A 2,057-nucleotide genomic window follows, 5' to 3' on the forward strand; every position below is an offset into this window, starting at 1 on the left:
GAACAACGGCTCACACCTCTAATTCCAGCATTAGGAGTTGGAGTCGGGAGTATCTCTTGAGGCCAGGAGTTTGAGATCAGCCTGGGCAACATAGCAAGATCCTGTCTCTACAAAAAATAATATTAAAAAAAATTGGCCGGGCGTGGTGGCTCACACCTGTAATCCCAGCACTGGGAGGCCAAGGTGGCCTGATCACCTAAGGTCAGGAGTGCAAGACCAGTCTGGCCAACATGGTGAAACCCTGTCTCTACTAAGAGAAAAAAATACAAAAATTAGTCAGGCATGGTGGCATGCATGTGTAATCCCAGCTTGGGAGGCTGAGGCAGGAGAATTGCCACCTGAGAGACAGAGGTTGCAGTGAGCTAAGATTGCAGCATTGCACTCTAGCCTGGGCGACAGAGCGAGACTCTGTCTCAAAAATTAAAAAAAAAAAAATTGAATTTGGGTGCAAGGCAGCTACTGACAGCAGAGTGCAGCGGCTGAAGGCTGGTGAGTCAGAGCCATGATGTTCCAGACTAAGGGCCTCACACTGAAGCTGGACCTGGAGGAGATGAAACGGAAGACATACAAAGATGTGATCTCTTCCATACAGAACTTCCTCATCTATGTGGCCCTACTGCGAGTCACATCTTTTATCTTAAAGAAACTGGACAGAGGCCAGGCGTGGTGGCTCACACCTGTAATCCAAGCACTTTGGATGCCAAGGCGGGTGGATCACCTGAGGTCGGGAGTCCAAGACCAGCCTCCCAACATGGCAAACCCCTATCTATGCTAAAAATACAAAAATTAGCCAGGCATGGTGGCATGTGCCTGTAATTCCAGATACTCGGGAGGCTGGGACAGGAGAATTGCTTGACCCCAGGAGCCAAGATCACACCACTGCATTCCAGCCTGGGCAACAGAGCAAAACTCCATCTAAAATATATATATATATATATATATATATATATACACACACACACACACACACACACACAAACACACACACAAACACACACACACACACAGTGTGGAGATATATATATCCATACTGTAAAAAACAGATATGCTCTCATCCAGACTTCGTTGTTTCATTTCTAGAGCACAGGGAGAGTAAAAAGCATAATTCTCAAAGGCCTTAGGATTTTCATAATGATCAATGAGTAACTGGCTTCAACTTAGTCACTAGCTGCATTAGCACCTAGCAAGAGAGTCAGCCACTCCCTTGAAGCTGTGAAGCCAGGCATTGACTTCTGTCTAGCTGTATAAGTCCTAGATGGCATCTTCTTCCAATAGAAGGTTGTCTTATCCTCGCTGAAAATCTGTTGTTTTGCCTTCAGATCAGTGATGTTAAAGAAAAAGAAAAGAAAATCTGTTGTTTGGTGTACCCAGCTTCATCACTATCTCAGCCAGGTCTTCTGCATAACTTGCTGTAGCTTCTACATCAGCACTTGCTGCTTCACCTTATACTTTTATGTCATAGATATGGTTTCTTTTCTTTTTTTAAATAACTTTTTAGGAAGACTTCACCCAAACAAATTTAATTTTTTTATTTTATTTTTGAGACAGAGTCTCGCTCTGTTGCCAGGCGCCAGGCCAGAGTGCAGTGGCATGATCTCGGCTCACTGCAACCTCCACCTCCCAGGTTCAAGCAATTCTCCTGCCTCAGCCTCCTGAGTAGCTGGGACCACAGGCGCATGCCACCATGCCCAGCTAATTTTTGTATTTTAGTAGAGACGGGATTTCACTGTGTTGGCCAGGATGGTCTCAATCTCTTGACCCCATGATCTGCCCGTCTCAGCCTCCCAAAGTGCTGGGATTACAGGCATGAGCCACCACGCCAGGCCTGGTTTCTTTTCTTAAATCTCATGGACCAACCTCTTCTAGCTTCAAACTTGTCTCCTGAAGCTTCCTCACCTCCCGTAGCCTTCATAGAATTGCTCTGGATAAGGCTTTGACATAAAGGCATGTTGTGGTTGGTTTGATCTTCTATCCAGACCACTCCTACTTTCTCCGTATCATCAGTAAGGCAGTTTTGCTTTCTTATTATTCATGTGTTCACTGGAGTAGCACTTTAT

The 2,057-nt window shown here is 45.4% G+C and overlaps 1 protein-coding gene across 1 annotated transcript; it reads left to right on the forward strand.

Moving 5' to 3' along the window:
- Window positions 1-505: 505 nt before the first annotated feature.
- On the forward strand, window positions 506-1,327 carry LOC110568808 (mitochondrial import receptor subunit TOM5 homolog). Its single transcript, XM_064370480.1, has 2 exons — window positions 506-656; window positions 1,320-1,327. The coding sequence occupies exons 1-2, from the start codon at window positions 506-508 to the stop codon at window positions 1,325-1,327; spliced, it is 159 nt and encodes a 52-aa protein (XP_064226550.1).
- The last annotated feature ends 730 nt before the right edge of the window (window positions 1,328-2,057 follow it).

The sequence above is a fragment of the Aotus nancymaae genome, unplaced genomic scaffold, assembly GCF_030222135.1.
Source record: "Aotus nancymaae isolate 86718 unplaced genomic scaffold, 86718_ANA_hifiasm-v0.15.2.pri h1tg000007l, whole genome shotgun sequence".
Taxonomy (NCBI): domain Eukaryota; kingdom Metazoa; phylum Chordata; class Mammalia; order Primates; family Aotidae; genus Aotus; species Aotus nancymaae.